The sequence below is a fragment of the Fusarium verticillioides genome, chromosome 5 (genome assembly GCF_000149555.1).
Source record: "Fusarium verticillioides 7600 chromosome 5, whole genome shotgun sequence".
NCBI lineage: Eukaryota > Fungi > Ascomycota > Sordariomycetes > Hypocreales > Nectriaceae > Fusarium > Fusarium verticillioides.
Window position 1 is genome coordinate 1671439 of NC_031679.1, and position 15693 is coordinate 1687131.

Consider the following 15693-nt stretch of genomic DNA (forward strand, 5'->3'; position numbering starts at 1 on the left):
ATGTAGAGGCAAACTCGGCGAGACGAGACGGGCCGTTCACCGGGCGGATGTTCAAGGCCGAGCTGTGAGAGGAACGGGCCTTTCAGACAAGGATCGATGTGATGAAGTTGAGAAGTGACAGGGATTCAATGAGATGTTATGTGATTGACATGGCACCGACTGGTCCAGGCAATTCGTGTATCATGACAATGTATATCAGGTCTAGGCGCTAGGGTCGGAGGATGGTCAAAGGGCAACTGCGAGAGATTGGAGAGCTGAGACGGAGAGGGACTCGAATGAAATCGAGCCCGTATGCCAGATAGGTAGAGAGAGGCCTCAGCCAAAGTCCAAGCCTAAGCACAAGCACAAGCCCGACCCTGACCCTGACCCTGAGGCGCTTGATCCTGCGCCTTGCATGACACACATACATACTTTTATCAAGATGATAGATGAGAGTTGAGCGGACGTGTTTTAACTTACCTAGCTTACTTATTGGGTACTGTACTGTGCTGTACTATACTGTGCTGCACCTATTGTAGGCACCTGGTTTGAGGTGGGCGCGCGGCTCTATCCGCGCGCTGCAGCGCGTGAGACAGGTTGCAAGCCGCGGGTGCACTCTAACTTACATCTTTAGTAGTCTAGGTATGTATGTCATATAATGCCAGGCCATATCCTGCTACTTTTGCCTGCCAGGAGGTCTGCCCGTCTAGGCAACGGGGATTTTGGGTTTGGTTAACCAACATAACCTACCGCAGCAAACTATCGACCGTTTCAGGTATACATATGGTCTACCAGGTTCATCGTGCACCGCACAGCACTAGTTGGAGCGAGGCCCGTGATATTACATAGATCCAATGCACATCATGTTTGCAGCGCGCTTTGTTGGCATTCTCCTTCATCCAATGAGGGACTGTGTTAATTCACCAGACTAAAGTATGGTCTTTGCCTTGCCATTCCGGACCGGACGGTGGGGAGGAGAGAAAGGGGTAAATCTTGTCATCTCGATTGAAGATTTTGATGATAGTAACAGAGGATTTTCGTCCTCGTTCCCTTGTTCTGACACTACAAATCCAACTATGGTGTCCAAAGTATGCCCAAGTTGGAATAAAACTAAATTGAACAGCATGCTAAGATAAACATCACATTCAAAACACATGGAAGCAACATACCATGTATTCAGATGTAAAACAATTAATGCTCAAGTCATTGCGGAGTATAGGGTAAGCGCCTTAATCAGACTCATGTGACTACGCGTAAAGGTCCTGCACATGTCAACGAGAAAGACGTGGATATAGTGGTTGGTCACACGCGCCAGTGCCAAAAGCGGACACAACATGACACAACGACAAGAAAATGACAGTAACAAACCCCCACAAGACAAAGAACGCTTCATCACAACATCACATCACATCACAACTCACACAAAACTGGAACTGGCGAACTCCTTCATAAGTGGCAAGAAGAAGAGATGTCACACCCTATACGAAAGGCCGCCGAGCCTCAACACGCTGCATCTTTTGACCCATGGAACTCATCGTCAACCGGCCACCAACGTCCTGAATCATGCCCCGGAACTGGCTGGCGCGAGTCTCGTAACCTCAAGCTCAACAGTCAATTTCGCAGCGGCTTATCTGGTGGAAAGCGTCTGAGCGACACATGGGGTGCTGGCTCAGAGGATTACGATGTGAAGCGCAAGATGTTGGTCCCCAAGGCCGTGAAGGAAAGGGCACAGCGGAGCGTAAAGGATATGCTCGTGCAACCAGGCAAGATGCGTGAGAGTCTAGGGGTGAAGGATGAGGTCCAAGGAAAAGGACATGAAGCACTCATGAATTCAAGAAAACTGGAGGATGAAGAGAGAAAAGCAGAGCTGTCTCGCCGACGGATGTTTGATGGGGTGACTGTTTACGTCAACGGGAGTTGTTTCCCTCTCGTATCAGATCTCAAGCTCAAGCAGCTTGTCACTGAACACGGAGGTCAGATGTCATTGCACCTCGGACGCCGGAAAGTCACCCATGTCATACTAGGAAGGTCAGCTGGACGATACTCGGGTGCCGGTGGTGGCCTTTCTGGAGGGAAACTAGAAAAGGAGATCAGGAGAACGGCTGGATGTGGAGTTAAGTTTGTTGGTGCTGAATGGTACCTGTATCTCTCATCTGTACTCGAGCCATGACTAATGCTATCAATAGGATCCTCGAAAGCCTGCAGGCTGGGAAAAGGCTACCCGAAGCACGCTTCTCCAGTACCAAGATGGCACCCAGGGCACAGGGCAGCGTATATAGCCTCTTTTCGAGGCAGTTGAGTGGCCAGTCATCCAAGGACTGAGCTGTACTCACCTATACGCTATGTTTTTGTTCACCGGAGTCTAGGATAGGGGCCATAAGAAGTTTCGGTCACAATCTTACGCCTATATCTCCGGTTACGAATGGTCAAACATTGGAGGGTCTTTTGCTTCGAGTAAACGTTCGGTAGCGTGGGATAGGATATCTGTGGTTACGAATGCGGCTGCGATATAGAATGCTGGAGTCTGTCACGCCCTCGCAGGCAACGGAGGCTCGTCTCGAACTAGCTTTCCTTCAGAAGCCATCAAACGTTAAATAAGGAGAATGAGCGTCAGAACATCGCGAGTGGCTCATCTACCAAGTGAAATGGACTCTGGATGAAGAAACTAAGTCACTGTATCTTCCAACAATATCAGGCCACTCGAAGTTACCAGAAAAGATCCGGTATTTTCAGAAAGGTCGCTCATATCAAACCTGCTCTATAGGCGAGCCTTCACCATGCCATCCGTCTCGGTCTCTGCTCGTTCAAAGTACTCCCTGATCCTGGCACGGGCAACAGTCAATGTCGACACATCTTCAATCGTGCTAGGAACCGCAACTTCCTTGTCAAAGTCACCACGAATGGCGTTCTCCACCATCTCCTTGAGGACCCGTCGTAGCATTTTGCCAGACCTTGTCTTAGGGATCATTCCCTTGCCCTGGATGATGCCGCCTAGTGAGGCTATAGCACCCACCTGGCCACGGACTAACTGCTGTATTTCCTTGACGACCGATTCACTCGGCACTGCTGGATCTGCACAGCCTTGTCCCGAAAGTGCTACGAAGGCGAAAGGAAGCTGACCCTTTAGTGAATCCGGTACGCCTACGATACAAACTTCAACGACACGAGGATGGGCTGCAATGGCCTGCTCAATAGATCCTACGCACTGTTAGTCCATACTGAAGTTGGAAGAAATTGAAACGTACCGCTTGATAGACGATGCGCGCTGACATTTAAAACATCGTCGCTGCGTGCCATCACATGGATATAACCTTGCTGGTCGATCCAGCCCGAATCACCGGTATCAAGCCACTTTCCCTCGAATCTTTTCAAGTAGCCTTTCCAAAAGCGTTCTTCATCCTTCCACAGAGTGCGAAATCCTGTCGGGGCGAGAGGCATTGCCAAAACAATATTTCCCATGGATCCCCTCTTGACTTCACTGCCCTCATCATCCACGATACGAACGTCAAAGCCTGGCATTGCTTTCCCAGCACTACCAGCCTTCAGGCAAGGAGGTGGATGTCCACGAACTTCTGTCTTGCGATGCTTGCCAGCGTGCGGAACGAGCGCTCGCCCCGTGATGGGGGAACCAACTTCTGTAGACCACCAATTATCAACTACGGCTGCGCCTTCGGCGCAATATTGACCCATGAGCTGCTGATAAGTGTCGATAAGCGTAGGCTCGGAGCGTTCTCCAGCGAGGAAGAGAGCTCGCAAAGTTTTGAGAGCACCCCTTTTGCCGTAATCGATGAAGGATTGGTTGTTGGGGTCATCGCGCCTGATTGCACGTAGAGCTGTTGGCGCTGTGAACATGGTGTTGACTTTATACTCTTCAACTATTCTCCAGAACGCCGATGCGTCAGGGGTACCGACGGGTTTGCCCTCGTACAAGACAGTTGCAGCTCCTGTGAGGAGCGGACCGTAGATGATGTATGAGTGACCGACGACCCAGCCGATATCCGATGCCGTAAAGGAAACACACCCAGGGCCGTGAATGTTAAACAGATAACTTATGGACAGGTGCAGACCAACAGCGTGACCACCAGCATCGCGGAGTACACCCTTTGGGGTTCCAGTGGTGCCTGAAGTGTGAATGATATAAATAGGGTCGGTGCTCTTGACTGGCACACAATCCGCCTTAATTCCTCGAGATCGGGCACTGTCGACTAGCGTGTTCCAGTCGAGCTGCCCAGTTTCGTGGTTGAGATTCCAACGGAGCTGATCTCTTTGCCAGACAATAACATTATGGGGCTTATGGCCAGCCAACCGAATCGCTTCCTCTACCAAGCCTTTGTATGCAATTGGAGGTTTGTTGCCATCGATACCAGAAGACGCCGTCAGAATAGCCGTAGGACGGCATGAATCGATACGTTGCGCCAGAGCGTGAGGGGCAAAACCACCAAACACAATAGAATGGATAGCGCCCAGTCGATTAGCAGCAAGAATACCTATCACGGCAGCGGGAATCGTAGGCACTGTTACTCAAGTTAGCTGCCAGCATCACTGTACGAGAACGATGCATGGTTTACTCACTATACAGCAGGACTACATTCCCCTTCTGTATCCCTTGCTCTCTTAGAGCACCAGCAAGAGTCTCAACCTCACCAAGAAGCTGACTGTATGTATATTTTTCCTTTGTCTTTGTCACTGGACTGTCAAAGTAGATGGCGACGGAATCGCCATGCCCATCATGTACATGTCGATCGACGCAATTGCAACAAGTAGATATTTCGCCGCCTGGGAACCACTCCCAGCTATCATGTGTAACACCGTTCTTGAGAGTTTTCTGAGTGAGCTGGATGGTTGACGAATATGGCTTATGCCAGTGGAGATGGTCGGCTTGGTGTCTCCAGAAGTCTTCGGGGTTTTCAAGACTGTGACGAAGCACCTCGTCTTGTATATGTTGATCTTGCTGGTTGTGGGGCATAGCTGGTATTTCGTTCTTACTTTGTATCTTGGGCTCCTCATTCAATGCAGTACTGGGCATGGATGAGTAACTCTGTGCTTTTGTCGATGCCAATGGCTTTGGCAGGGAGGGGTATCTCGGCAACAAATAGCAACAACGATGATTAAAGGGGCATGTCGGAGTAGGAACTGATAAGCTAGGGAGCCGAGTGTATATGATAAACTGAATGGCTTGTCTTAGGTTCAACGGCATCGGACCTCACTACCGACAAGCTTCGGGCCGTCTTTGACGGTGTACAAATAACTCTGCCAGGATGACGATCTCTTCTGCAATGAAACTGTCCAACAGAGGTTTCCAAGGTCAAGCTTGATGAAAGAAGTCCTGGCGAGGGAGTTTGACTTTGATACTTGAAATGAGATGTCGGATCAAAGGAAGTACCATTGACCAAGGAGATAGGCGATATACCTTAAGGCGAGGCGAGGGCGAGTCCAGTGAAACCATCTTGCACTATTGGAGACTGGCAGTATCAAGAAAAATACAGCGAGATGCTTCCCCCCAACAAATTCCCATCTCTAATCATCAATTGCGGCTCTCCCAGCTTGCTTGGCAGGGTAGGGTGGCTTCATACCAGATAACCTTCCCCGCATTACGCCAAGATGACCGTCCCATTTGCCCGGTAGACCTTATGGATAACGGCCGGGTCGGTATAAGGCCGAGCCGTGATAGTTAATAATTGTTGAGTTCGTTGACAACGTGTAAACTGTAAAGCTTATTTGGTGGTTTATGTCTGAGACGGTGATATCCCGGATATTCGGGATCACTTAGCTCTGATCGACTGCCGTAGTACGGAGTACACTTCTTACTAAGCAATTTGATAGGCTGACCTTGATGATATGCCTCACCGCATGAAAAGATTGTTTTCTTCTTCTTCTTCATGCAATGCAATCTCTTTGCATGCTGATAAGATATATAATCTGATAATGATAATTTTCAAAAAGTATCAACCGACATATTGCTATATCGCAAGGTGTGAAAGTTCATGCTTGGATAACAAACCCCACGACTCAAAGCAGCTCAACGTTGGGTTAGATTGAAGACACGGGAAAGTAGTAGTTTTTCAGCAGCTCCTTTATTACTGGCAGTAACAAAGTGTGGCTCAAGTTATCAGTTATTAAGTGAACCAACGTTGGCTTTGTCTCAGCATATAACAGCTGAAACAAACACCCAAGACATATTCACATCGTAAACACGACAACAGAGTTAATAATGCCGGGCCAAAACTGGCCTCTCAGCAATGCTTGCTTTTGCCTTGACTATGATACATGGTTTCCCAGAGGCTCGCAATAACATTGAATCTAGTTGACAAGAGACCATAAACACACCCGGTTTGTGTATATATATATATGCGCCAGTAACTTGACCGCAAATATTAAAAGACGTTTGGCAACCCAAAAATATGTATCAAGAAGAGGAAACGGGAGTCGAGGTTGGAAAAGCGTCTCTTGAAGTTATTGATGGGAGCAGGAACAAAGACGAACCGCGAGTGAAGCTAGACAAGATCGTCCTGTTTTGCTCAAGGCCAAAAAAAAAAAACACATTATATTCCCAGCCCCGAAAGATCTCACACACAGGGAATATGCAAGCTCCTTCCGAACACCGAGACAAAACTCATATACAAGAATGTCTCAACTCCTGCAAAGCGTGGCCATCATTAGACAAGACTCCATAGAGCGTTGCAAGGGTATACCGGTTCTCCCGTGACATATGTTCGTAACCCAAAATAAAAAGTTCTATACATTCCCTGAAAGATCGCTTGCATCCCCAACTGAAACCAAACCATTGCTAACTGTTCCACACCACTCCATGAGGAATGATCGATGCCCCCACGCGAATCAAGTATTACTGAGCGTAAAGCATCGTAGGCACGACGTGGAGTAGGCTTGCTAGCTGTTGATTTACAGGAAAGCAGCAAGACCGACGACGGCAGCAAGACCGGCACCGGAGAGAGCGGCGACCTTGCCGGCACCGGCGGTGGGGACCTCGGAAGGAGCACCAGCGGTGGGGGTAGCACCGGGACCAGCAGGAGAACCAGGCTTGCCGGGCTTACCGGTAGGGTAAACGGGGACCATGGTGGAGTTGTTGCCGTGGTGGGCGGGAGGAGCAGGGCTGAGACACTGTCAGTATGGATGTTTTGATGAGGCTGAGGACATCGGATATCAGTAACTTACCAGTCGTGGCAGACGACAGCGGAGGTGGTGATGACGGGCTTGGTGACAGTGCAAGGGCAGTCAGTGATGGTGAGGGTGGTGGCCTCGGTGACAGTGTAGGTCTTGTCGCCGTGGACGATCTCAGTGGGACCGGGGCAGTAGGTGGTGTAGGCAGTGACGACCTCGGTGGTGTAGGTGACGTTCTTGGCGTGGGCAGCGACGCCAGCAGCGAAAGCGAGAGCAGTAGCGAACTTCATTTTGTCGGTTGGTTTGGGGTTGGGATTAAATTAAGGTAACTCGGAAGTTGTATAGTTGGTAGATGTGCTGTAACGAGTGAAATTGACTAAAAGTCAAGGTGTAGTAGCGAATGAATGTGTGTGGGTGAAGAAGAAGAAAGAAAGAAAAAAGACTCTGGAGATCTGGAGGACTCGAGCTTTATATTAAGATGAGGTCTTCGCTCGACAGGGACTGATAGGGAGGTTGATGAGATTTTGGGTATGGGGGTGTGGGTATGCCTGTGGTGTGGCCCGCAATGAATCAGTAATGGAGGGGTGGGACCTGGAGCAACAGGGGATCTGGGGCATGGGGATCCTTGAGAATAGCGATTAATTAAAATCTGTACGGTGTATGGAGTACGAGTAGGCCATTCATCCAGTGTCAGAGGCCCCGTGCAAGTCTAGAGCGGACGAGAGTCAGGAAAAGACAAAAAGATAAGCTCATCTAGGCCCAAGTTCCGGTGGCACACTACCATATCCGTACAATGTAATGAGCTCGGTAGGCAAGCATTGATTTTTTCTACCAATCGCCATGTTATTGAACCACAGTTAGGGGCGAATTCTACCAGGATTGCAGGTTTAGTTGTTGCACTCAAGGATTTGTACAACCACAAGTTCATGAGTTGTTCTTATCTGAGTGGACGCTGGCTGGCATCAGGGCAACTCCTTGTCGAGGAAAACAACTTCCCAGATACAAAAAATAGCCATTCATTGATATCAAGCTCGAAACCAGCAGCTATACCTTCTGATACTGTTTCTAGACCGCATATTTGTATCCAAGAGAGAGAGCCCATGTGAGAAAGTTCTTCATCACACCTTTTGGTATTGTTGTTTTAAATATAAGGAGACATTATGAGCCTCGTTTAGGCAGCGTCGACTATTACTCTGTGTGTGAAATCGTTCTTCGGATTGCCAGCTACCTAAGAACAAGAAAGGGGTGCTTTGCTGAGAACGGGCCCTGGGAACGCGCGTGGGGAGAGGAGGCCCTTCCACTTTGCCTCGTGCTCTGGTGTGGGAACCCCGGCAAATGGAAATGGATGTCTTGCGCTCTGACAGGTATCATCACCGAGACAGCTAAAAAAGGAACCAGTCATGAGAGGGGACCTGGAAGTCGGCGGACATCCGCAGCGCCTACGGATATGCATGCTCGACTTCCAATCTTCAAACCGAAATTACTCCCCCATATCACACCAGAAATAGACAAATAATACCGAGTGATATTGCGAGGAAGAAGATACTGGGTAGGTAGTATTGCCATATGCTGATATAGAACTGAGCCTACTGAGGCAAGAGATTTGCGATAGCTATAATTATCGTCGGATGAGCCGAAGCGGACCGACGTTCCACGTCGAAAATCCCAGTGATATGATCAGAACTCCGGGGTCACAGTGTCTTTCTTCTTCGGAACTAGACATGATAATTCTTGCCAGTTTGAAATAGAAGCAAGTTCCACGAGAGAGTATGGAGCATGTATGATAGTAATGAATGAATTTATTTGAAATGTCGATATTGCGAAGTACCTTAGTCAGGGAGGCTTCCAAATCTGATCAGAATGATCAATCGACAAGTCTCAAGGCGTAAGGTACCAGTATGTGCCTATCGAAGGATTTTCTGTTTCCGAAGATCTACTGATTTGACTTTAGAAGAATGAAGATCAAATGAGAAATGGACGGACTGTCGCGTGGGTGCGAGGCAGCCACCCCCGTTGCTCTTCGCCAGGCAATACCTTATCCAATAGACTGTCGCCTTCCTATTGTGGGCATGTTCACTGGTCAGTTCCCCTAGCATAATGCGACGCTAATGCAGGAACAAATCTCTTCCTGCTGCCTTGCCAATCCCCTTATTCAACTTTTGCAGAATTCGCTCCTGCTAGGTTGTATCACGGCTCGACAATGGAAGTCCCCTCCAATGAAACCGATCCATTCTTTATCTGCCTCAACTGTGCTTTCATCTGAAGCTGCAGCGAGCATCACCCGTTCATGTAGTAGCGGGAAGCCCATATTTATCCATCCTGGCAATAATCGCCACCAGCAATGAGCTGGCGCCATCATCTGATTGGTCACATTGATCATGCCATGCCTGAGCTGTGAATCCAATAGCATAGAGTAAACAGACAAGACCACAAGGAGATGGCTCCTGGCAATATCCTCCCCGATATCTACTGAACAGCATCCGCAATACACCGTGCACCGACTAGTTAGTCTTGGACTCTCCAGTGGCAGAGTGGGCAATTATCCACACGGTAGTCAATGGCTTGAATGGCTAGATGGGTTCTGGCACACATGCAGACATGCACCTTGTAGCAGGGGTTAGGAGACCTGAGGGGGGGGGGTTCTAAGCTAGAGCCTAATGGGCCGGAACATTAAACAGAGTTCTCACTGAGCCCAAGCAACAGTGAACACATGGCTAGGTATGCCAACGCTGCACCGTTAGCACAGTTATTCGAGGCTCCTGATATGGTCGGGTCACGCAGAAGTCGTTGAGAAACAAGGCGGCCATGTTCTAGCTGTCCTATCAATGTCTGAGAGGTGGACTAGATCCTGGGTTGGCAACGGAGTCGAAGTCTGTTGACTTTCCTCTTCAGGCTGTTCCCGTGTTGTCTCTGATGAGTGCTCCAAAACAGTCGGATCCGTCTGACGGTTGGGGTCTTGACACCCACCCATACAATCTCCCTTGTCATGTCAGATCTAGCCTAAGCCAGTCCTGTCTCTAGGTACCTAGGTACGTATGTAGTACCCTTTACAGTACTTGCTGATCCCTTTCCAGTGAGCAAACCAAGATCAGTCCGCAAGATATCACCATGGATAAAGTACTGATGATAAGGCGGCTCGACGGTTCTGTCTGTTAGCAACCCTCCATAATTTCCCTTTGAACCACTAAAACATAGTTTAGCTATCAGACAGCCTGAACACCTTCAACATCTCGATGCCTTATCTTTGATTGAAGATGAGGGCCTGTCCATTCCCCTAACTTTTAGGTCAGTCAGCATTGGCTTCAAGTTCAATCGAGGCGAACCCCCCTGATACAAGGCGAGGCGAATCGGTTCCAAAGAATCCAAACTGAGTATCGAAAGTTCCATCCTGGTCTCGTATTTTCCCCATCAACCTCTTTCGAGTGAATCGAGTCATGGATTCTCGATGGGGTCTTTCGGTTCGGTAGCTCTGTCTTGTCTTAGTTTCGACTATCATCACTCTGGTAAGTTTAGATGGCGACCCACGTCTCAAGTCCACAGAAATAAGAATCAGTGTCCAGGGGTTATCGGGTACTGTAGTTTTCTGATGGTCAACGACAAGCTTTCGGCCGCTTTCTAATCTAAGAAAGCTAGCGAGGCCAGGTTCTCTGATCGATGCGATCCGAGGCGTGTCCATGGAGGAATCGAAAGCTTGGCATACGATCAGTTCCTGTATCTTCAACAAAGCAGCGGATGTAGCCTATTGCTATGTATGCAGCATGTATGTAGGTTTGCTGACCCGAAACTCTGTTCGATCAAGCTGCCCGAGTCTTTGTCTACATTTCCCGAACGGTGTGCCAAGATTTTTCACCATCCCCTTACGTCTCTTCCCGCTCACACTCTCCAAGCAAGGCGCTGGATCTCCCGCAAGCCTCTCAAGCCCACTTCGAGTATCGAGTGAGACTGGTAAAGTTTCTGGCCACCCAAATCTGCTTGGCTCCATGATAATATTCGGAAAGGTATACCCGGACTTCATTTCCACCACTTGTCTTGGTCGTCAGATTATCCATGTCGGCTGCTGCATTACGGATACAACTACTTGAATTTATCCCACTGCAACGCTCGCTACGGTGGCTCGACCAGATTAGTGGTTTTGCATGTTGAAAATTTCGATTTGTGTTGATTTAGCACTTAAAAACAAACGCCAAGGCTGCATTGTTGTTTTGTTGATGTTGACGCGTATTATTCGCCTGATTTGTTTTGTATTACTGGCCCAGACAACCGGGCTGGGAGACCTCATTTGCTAGTTGGATCCACTCAGTAGTCGGCACTGAATTAGTCCATAGGTAGTTGATAGCACCCAAACGCGGACCGTCCAAATGGTGACTTCTAACTAACAGTAGTTTAATTGCACTCGATCGATAATTGGGCTTGCTAATTTGCCATCGCCGGGACTTTTGGCTTGGAATTGAAGTGCGGAAGAGGACCTACAGGCAGGTCGCTCTCCATGGCTTGTTAGCTGGTCTCTAGCTGTTGAACCACTATCGGAGTATGCCCTGATGGTGGCTAACGGACTAGACGATATTGCCTACCGTCGAGATTCCGGATGGCATGACTGTCATGATGAGGTCTCGTTGCTGTACTGACAAATGCGTTGGTTTACTATCTAAGAGCGTATGTACCTTAGTCTCAAGGGAACCCGTCTCTGGTCGGTTCGGAGGTTGGAGTCGTGGGCTTGTCTCATAGAGAGGTTGTATGTATGAATGTTGGAAAAGAAATCGGGCTGGAAGGACTCATTCCTGTTCAACACGAGCATTGTCGCTTTCCATCTCGCTGCAAACATTTTGTTTGAAAGCCGTATCATGTTCGACTGGCCTCCTCATACTTTACCAATGTGTGCACACTATGTCGCTTGGTGGTGTAGATCCTCATGGACTGACTGACCGACTACTCCTACTAACAGTGAGAGCTCCTGCACAACAACAAAGTGTTTCTGTGGTTGACTTAAAGCATAAACCTTACAGACAGCATTGTCCGACCTCGGAACACCCTTTAATTCAGTTCAACTCAAACATTTTGGATCAACATTTATTATACACTCAAGTTCCAATCGAGTTTGCTGCCAGCGGACCTACCAATCGTGGTTAACACATAACTCAGTGCCCAACACTCCCACCTGTGTCTGGTTACCGACGCAAAGATGTCTTAAGGTTTATGTATTCAATTTACAATGGGCCGGCCCCTCTTATGGAGGCTTTCCCGGCCGAAAGTCAGGCGGAACCCAAACATCGTCTCCGGTGCTTCCATTGACGTCTTCAAAGTTGTATTAGTAATGTACGTCATTGCCTCGGTGCAGGCCATGCGAAATGCGGGCATTGTCTTCGACACGGAGCCTCTGACTTCATAGCTGAACATTCTTCCATCAAAATCAACTTTCAACAATCGAGACACATTTCCGATACAGAAAACATGCCCGAGTACATCAAGGCAGTCGGTATGAAGCTAACATGCCAATTCAAGACTGTGACGATCAACTAATCCTCCCAGATATTCGTGGTGGCACTGGCGAGCGTGATGCCCTTTTTATCAACGCCGAAACACCCAAGCCTTTTGCTACTGACGGACAGGCGATTGTAAAGATTAAAGCTTTTGGTCTTAACCGCATGGATATCCTCCAGCGCCGAGGCTTTTACCCGCTGCCACCTCAAGCGCCTAAGACATTGGGAGTGGAATTCAGTGGCATCATTGAGTCTTTTGGACCTGGCGATCATGGTGCTTTCAAGGAAGGCGATGAGGTGTTTGGGCTAGCTTACGGTGGTGCGTATGCCGAGTACATCGCGGTCAGTACTCGCATGTTGCTGCACAAACCGGCTTCCATCGACTTCACCACGTGTGCTGGTATTCCCGAGGCTTGGATTACTGCAACTCAGGCGTTGCATCTTGTGCTTGGCTTCACGAAGGGTAAGTCAATCTTGTGGCACGCAGGAGCTTCAGGGGTGTCGGTCGCCGGCATCCAACTGTCGCGTATCGCTGGAGCCTCTGAAGTGTATGCCACAGCTGGATCTCAGGACAAGCTCGACTTTATCACTTCGAAGCTCGGTGCGACAGCTGCATTCAACTATAAAACGCAGGACTGGGCGGAGGAGATCAAGAAAGCTACCGGCGGCAAGGGTGTTGACTACATCGTGGACTTTGTTGGTGGAAACTACTTCCAGCAGAATCAGAATGTCGCTGCGCGTGACGGACGGATCGTGCTTTTGGGGACGTTGAGCGGTGCCAAGGTCCCCAATGCTGATATTTCTCAGATTTTGTACAAGCGACTTCGTATTGAGGGCAGCACTCTTCGAAGCCGCGACGAGGTTTACCAGGGCGAGCTACGGGACCGATTGGAGCAGTATCTACCAGACTTCGAGTCCGGTAAGCTCAAGATCTTTGTGGATGAGGTCTTTCCGTGGGAACAGATTCAAGAGGCTCACAAGCATATGGAAGATGCCAAGAATCTGGGTAAGATTATATGCACTATCTCGTGAGGTAGATGAGGCAGAGAATGATTTCAGGCTACAGTATGTAGCAATTAAATCTAGCCTAAAGAAATCGTCCCGAAAGACTTTCCGTTTGAACCCCAAAGCATGGATTTCAAACAGTTCACTAGTACATTGGGTGTGGAAACCTGTGACCTACCTTCTTCCACCCACCGTGAGAATCCCCGTCACTTGCTTATATTCAACCAAATCAACAAAGACACAAACAAGAACCACTGTGGCGACCTGCACGCCACAGGTGAGAAAGAATAAGGTATCATGGTAAAAATCAATGAGCCTTGAGCCAGTTGAGCATCTGGTCATAGGCTGTGGCCTGAGCATCCTTGATTGATGAATCTTGGTACTCGCCTACAACCGCGAATCCTAAAGAAATCATTAGCTGACTCATGAAAAAGACTAAAGTTCAAGGTGGTCGTACCATGCGGAACTCCTGGATAAACCTGAACCTCATGCTCGACGTTGGCGTCAGACAAAGTATCTTCTCCCCCTATCCGAACGCTGTCGGGAAAGAGAGGGTCATTTTCGACACAAACCAAGCTGAGAGGAACACTGACGTCCTTGAAATCATCGGGTATAACAGAAGCAGCATGTGCCAAAGCACCGGCCTTAATAAAAGGACCGTTCTTGACACCGCCGCTCTCTGCATCTCCTTCAGCGGTCTTCGTTTGTTTAGCAAGCAGAAGAACAAATCGTGCACCGACACAGTATCCAGCGGCATAGATGCCGTCGCCCTGTTTGATCGCATCCGCGTACTGCTCTCGCGCAGCATCAATGACTCTGTGCAGGATGGGCATCACCCTCTCATCTGTGACGCGGGCGAGCCACATGTCAATGAGGAATGACTTTGTAACTTCTACTGCCTTCATCTTGAACTGTTCGAGAATGGATGTGGAGTCGTCTGTAATAGCTGTGGCCCCAGGAGCTGTGTCGCCAGCGAAGAGGTCGGGCATGAGGACAAGATAGCCCTCCGAAGCAAACTTATCGGCCTGGATCTGGTTGTTGGTAGATTTGATTCCCGTACCGCCGGTCAGAAGGAGAAGGAGTCGTGAAGGCGCATGGGGGTAGTCGGTGGGTTTCGAAACGTAGATCTAAGTTAGGGAGGGTCAGCTAAGAGCTTGGGAAGCTTGCTGGGCGCGTACATCGACGTCGTTGAGCTTAATGATTTCACCTGTGGAGGACTGGCCCGAAGCTACAATTGTTAGCGATCTGCGATGATGTTGTTCTAGATGGTGCCGTACGAGTTGGTCTGTCAGAGACACAATGTTCGCCTACGACTGGAGCTTCACTAGCTGGAGCTGGAGCTTGGATATTGTCGCTGGCCACAGGGGTCTCCTGGGCGTCGCTCTCAGGGGCGCGAGTAGCATTATCTGCGTCGGCCATTCTTGTAGACTTCCCGAGTTCTATTTACCTGTCTTTGGCTGGGATAGTGAGTAAGTTGGTGGAACCGTACTGACTGAAAGACAATGAAAGAAGATGATGCTGCCTGTTGCACGTGGAAGGGCAACCTGACGTACGAGGTCCAGGCGGGAACTCAACGTCATGTTGGAGGGGTAACTGACTTACTTTAACATTACCTAGTAGGTAAGGGCACCTTAGATTATCATTTGCCTTGCTAGCAAGAAGTTCATACATGCTAAAAATAAAGCATATATCCCCAGAATAAACTTCTTCGAAGAAAAAAAGGGATAGCACGATAAAAGTCTTACACCTAAGGTACTGAGTCAATGCTGTTATTAGAATGCATGGGATTGTACCACGAAACTACTGCCTAAGGCCGGAGATCTCATGGCAAACGAGAAGCAAATGCTCTCCGGGCCCTTGACTAAGTAGTTGTTGCTGGTGTGGATGTATGGTCTTATGCTACACTGAGGATTTAGAGATGGCATACATAATTCTTAGTCTCTCCGTTACTACCTAGGTAGGTGAGGAGGATTGGTTTCATAGTTGCCCGACCAAGAAAGCAATAGGTATTGGATGGGAACTTGGCATTGTGTCTTTTCTCCAAGGGGTGAATCAATAGTCCCTAAAAGGCCACAATGTGTTCCTATGAGATATCTTTATCCCTACAGGACAA

General features: G+C 48.8%; 6 protein-coding genes across 7 annotated transcripts; 2 read left to right on the forward strand and 4 right to left on the reverse strand.

Moving 5' to 3' along the window:
• Nucleotides 1-1297: 1297 nt before the first annotated feature.
• FVEG_02851 (hypothetical protein) lies at nt 1298-3544 on the forward strand. The gene is made up of 2 exons (XM_018890365.1): nt 1298-2115; nt 2166-3544. The coding sequence occupies exons 1-2, from the start codon at nt 1448-1450 to the stop codon at nt 2299-2301; spliced, it is 804 nt and encodes a 267-aa protein (XP_018746662.1). The 5' UTR covers nt 1298-1447; the 3' UTR covers nt 2302-3544.
• On the reverse strand, nt 2087-5707 carry FVEG_02850 (propionyl-CoA synthetase). Its single transcript, XM_018890364.1, has 3 exons — nt 4552-5707; nt 3225-4493; nt 2087-3177 (listed from the first exon to the last, which is right to left on the reverse strand). The coding sequence occupies exons 1-3, from the start codon at nt 5174-5176 to the stop codon at nt 2738-2740; spliced, it is 2334 nt and encodes a 777-aa protein (XP_018746661.1). The 5' UTR covers nt 5177-5707; the 3' UTR covers nt 2087-2737.
• Nucleotides 5708-5964: 257 nt separating this feature from the next.
• Nucleotides 5965-7651, reverse strand: FVEG_02849 (hypothetical protein). The gene is made up of 2 exons (XM_018890363.1): nt 7153-7651; nt 5965-7090 (listed from the first exon to the last, which is right to left on the reverse strand). Exons 1-2 carry the CDS (start codon nt 7386-7388, stop codon nt 6880-6882), a joined length of 447 nt encoding a protein of 148 aa, XP_018746660.1. The 5' UTR covers nt 7389-7651; the 3' UTR covers nt 5965-6879.
• A 3691-nt stretch (nt 7652-11342) lies between these two features.
• Nucleotides 11343-11920, reverse strand: FVEG_02848 (hypothetical protein; the record flags this gene model as incomplete). Its single annotated transcript, XM_018890362.1, has 3 exons — nt 11343-11407; nt 11476-11564; nt 11760-11920. The coding sequence occupies 3 exons, from the start codon at nt 11918-11920 to the stop codon at nt 11343-11345; spliced, it is 315 nt and encodes a 104-aa protein (XP_018746659.1).
• A 477-nt stretch (nt 11921-12397) lies between these two features.
• On the forward strand, nt 12398-13983 carry FVEG_02847 (NADPH2:quinone reductase). Its single transcript, XM_018890361.1, has 2 exons — nt 12398-12571; nt 12625-13983. The coding sequence occupies exons 1-2, from the start codon at nt 12547-12549 to the stop codon at nt 13605-13607; spliced, it is 1008 nt and encodes a 335-aa protein (XP_018746658.1). The 5' UTR covers nt 12398-12546; the 3' UTR covers nt 13608-13983.
• On the reverse strand, nt 13560-15147 carry FVEG_02846 (hypothetical protein). 2 transcript variants are annotated; one of them, XM_018890360.1, is made up of 5 exons: nt 14858-15144; nt 14759-14808; nt 14174-14707; nt 14038-14117; nt 13569-13982 (listed from the first exon to the last, which is right to left on the reverse strand). In XM_018890360.1, the coding sequence occupies exons 1-4, from the start codon at nt 14997-14999 to the stop codon at nt 14085-14087; spliced, it is 759 nt and encodes a 252-aa protein (XP_018746657.1). In that variant the 5' UTR covers nt 15000-15144; the 3' UTR covers nt 13569-13982; nt 14038-14084. The 2 variants fall into 2 exon arrangements, with proteins under 2 accessions (XP_018746656.1, XP_018746657.1); XM_018890359.1 differs by having other exon boundaries at nt 13560-13982; nt 14038-14707; nt 14858-15147.
• Between the last annotated feature and the right edge of the window lie 546 nt (nt 15148-15693).